This window comes from Primulina huaijiensis, chromosome 7 (genome assembly GCF_012295235.1).
Source record: "Primulina huaijiensis isolate GDHJ02 chromosome 7, ASM1229523v2, whole genome shotgun sequence".
Classification (NCBI taxonomy): Eukaryota; Viridiplantae; Streptophyta; class Magnoliopsida; order Lamiales; family Gesneriaceae; genus Primulina; species Primulina huaijiensis.
Genome location: NC_133312.1, coordinates 14,834 through 17,847, shown reverse-complemented (window position 1 = coordinate 17,847; position 3,014 = coordinate 14,834). Strand labels below are relative to the sequence as shown.

Here is a 3,014-nt window from a genome sequence, read left to right as displayed (position 1 = left end):
AAGAGCATGTGTTCGAGGAGGTGTTGGAGCAGATATAGTCATTGGTCCAAAGGGGAGATTTTGTGATTCGAGTGGACTTTCGTAGTGGTGGAATGTCAACTTGTGAAGTTAAAGATGGTGTGAAAACAGGAAGAGAATCAACTACATTAGGAGAATCAGATAAGGAAGACAAGAATATATCATCATGATCAAAAAACAAGGGTTGGGAAGCATTGCTCAGTGGTGAGGTCTTAATCGAAAAAGGAAAAATATCCTCATGGAAGATGACATCTCGAGACACAATGAACTGCTTGGTCGACATCTCCAAGAGCTTGTGTCCTTTTTGGTGAGGTGGATATCCAAGAAAGACACAAGGCTTCGCACGGACATCAAATTTGTCAATTGGTTTAAGGTTAGTAGCATAACAAAGACATCCAAATATCTTTAGGTGCCCAAAGGAAGGAGGTTTTTTGAACAACATTTCAAAGGGTGTTCGATTACCCAGCAACGGAGTGGGGGTTCTATTAATTAGATAAGCAGCATGCAAAACACACTCACCCCAATAAGGAGCTGGTATCGAAGCTTGAAACTTAAGGGCACGAGCTATGTTGAGAATGTGACGATGTTTTCGCTCAACTAAGCCATTTTGTTGGGGGGTGTACGGGCAAGAGCTTTGATGAATGATTCCCAAAGAAGTGAGAAAAGAACTACAATCATGATTAAAGAAATCTAATGCATTATCACTCCTAAGAATCTGAACTTGCTGGTTAAATTGTGTCGAAACAAATGCCATGAAACTTTTCAAAATCTGTAATGTATCAGACTTAAATTGCATGAGAAAAACCCATGTGCATCTCGAGAAGTCATCGACCATGGTAAGAAAAAAACGAGCACCATTGTGAGTTGGAGTTTTATAAGGACCCCATATATCAACATGAAGCAATTGAAATATACGAGTAGAAATTGATCGTTCATGAGTAGGAAAAGGATTTCTGGTTTGTTTTGCTAGTGGACAAATGGGACAATCCATCTTAAAATCCTTGTTCTTAATAAAGGGCAAATATTGTAGACGCGAGACAGATAAATGACCAAATCTTTTATGCCATATACCAACATCATCATTCTTACAAGCAGAAAGGCTACAAGGAATTGAAAGAACTGAACTGTTATAAGAGCTAATACATGGCTTTATAGTTGGGTGTGTAACAGAATCTAAAGCAGCTGGGATTCGGTCAAGATAGTATAAACCATGCTTTTGTTTACCAATCCCCATGATCCTCCCAGTTAAGAGGTCCTGAAAGAAGCAAAAATTTGGGTAGAAAACAACAAAACATTGGTGGTCTTTGGTAAATTGTGAGATGGATATGAGATTGAAGCTGAAATCAGGGACATACAAAACGTTTGAAAGGATACAAGAAGGTGAAATCTGAACAGAACCAGTAGAAAGGATGCTGGTGTATTTACCATTTGGTAGTTTGACAGAATCAGTGGATGAACCGCATGGCTTAGGATCTTGTAAAATGCTTGAAGTACCTGTAATGTGAGCATTTGCACCACTATCCAAAATCCATTCATTAGATTTGGTACTTGTCATTAAACTGGTAAAATTACCTCCAGTGTTGGATGAATGATCTGTAGGTGTAGGAAAATGATCAAGCAAGCGCAAGAGTTGAAGATATTGATCATCAGTGAATGTGTGAGCCATATTAGAAATCCCCGTGTAGCCTTCGTGAGAAACGCCACAAGCCGCAGTAGTAGAAACAGAGTGGTTCACAGATGGCTTGAAAGATTTCTGCTGTGACACATGATTAAATTTGTGGTTCCTATTTTGAGGAAACTTCTTGTATAACTTGTGACCTGGAGGATAACCAATCAAGCGAAAACATTGCTCCTTCGTGTGCCCAATAATATTGCAATTCTCACATTTGATCGAATCACCCCCTTTATTCAATGAGGAGTAGAAAGCTGCCGCAGGCACATTAACAATCGATGATGATGAAAGAACATTTCTATGTGATTCCTCTTGACTGAGAATGGATTAAGCTTGATTGACCGACGGTAATGGACTCATCATAAGGATTTGACTCCGAATGTGTCCATAGCTTTCATTCAAGCCCATGAGAAATTGAAGAAGGTGTTGGTGTTGATCATGCTCGATATAGGCTCTAGCAGTGTCACAGCTGCAAGACGGTAGTGTAACAAGCGAAGCATATTCATCCCATAGCTTCTTTAGATGCAAGAAATACACAGAAATGGTGGAAGAACCTTGCGAATAAAGTGCAATTTCCCGATGAAGAGTGTAGATGCGCGATCCACAAACTTTATCAAATCTCTCCTTCAGATCTGCCCAAACACCAGCAGCCTCTGTACAATATATGATACCACTGAAAATTTCCTTCGAAACAGAGCTCATGATCCAGGACAGGACAATTGCATTGCATCGCTCCCATTGATGCAATGTAGGCTGATTTTCTGCTGGCTTTCGAGACGATCCGGTGATGAATCCAAGCTTGTTCTTGGCACGCAGCGCAAGCAACATAGCGCGACTCCACACACCGTAATTTTCAGTGCCGATCAATGGATCAAGCACCAGAGAAACCCCAGGAGTATCCGAGAGATGCAGATAAAGAGGATCATTGAAGCTAATGTTAATAGAATTCTCCGCCATGTCTGAAGACGATCAATTTGCGGAAGCGATCAAATCCGCTCTGATACCATGTTAGAAGGTGATCACAATTTGGATCAAACCGCCATTGTTGGTGTGAGAAGCTATTCGTGTATAGAGAATAAGGCAGCAACCGAAAAATGTATTTTTGAAGAATGGATTCCAAACATATAAGTTGACCTATATATATGTGCAAGTCAAAGGCAAACTACTAAAATAAAACTACTTTCAAGTGTTTCAAGTGTACATTTAACAGCCCCCCTCAAGCTTGGAATAGGTTGAGCATTGCAAGCTTGGAGATCAAAAAATGATGTTGGTCTGAAGCCAATGCTTTGGTAAATACATCAGCTGGTTGAATTCGTGTGGATAT

The 3,014-nt window shown here is 40.2% G+C and overlaps 1 protein-coding gene across 1 annotated transcript; it reads right to left on the bottom strand.

The window, feature by feature from the left end:
• Positions 1-2,017: 2,017 nt before the first annotated feature.
• On the bottom strand, positions 2,018-2,647 carry LOC140980742 (uncharacterized). The gene has a single exon (XM_073446787.1). The coding sequence runs from the start codon at positions 2,645-2,647 to the stop codon at positions 2,018-2,020; it is 630 nt and encodes a 209-aa protein (XP_073302888.1).
• Between the last annotated feature and the right edge of the window lie 367 nt (positions 2,648-3,014).

What these genes read in the sequence shown, in the direction of transcription:
- LOC140980742 (XM_073446787.1), bottom strand. Translation starts at nt 2,647, where the DNA reads ATGGCGGAGAATTCTATTAACATTAGCTTCAATGATCCTCTTTATCTG.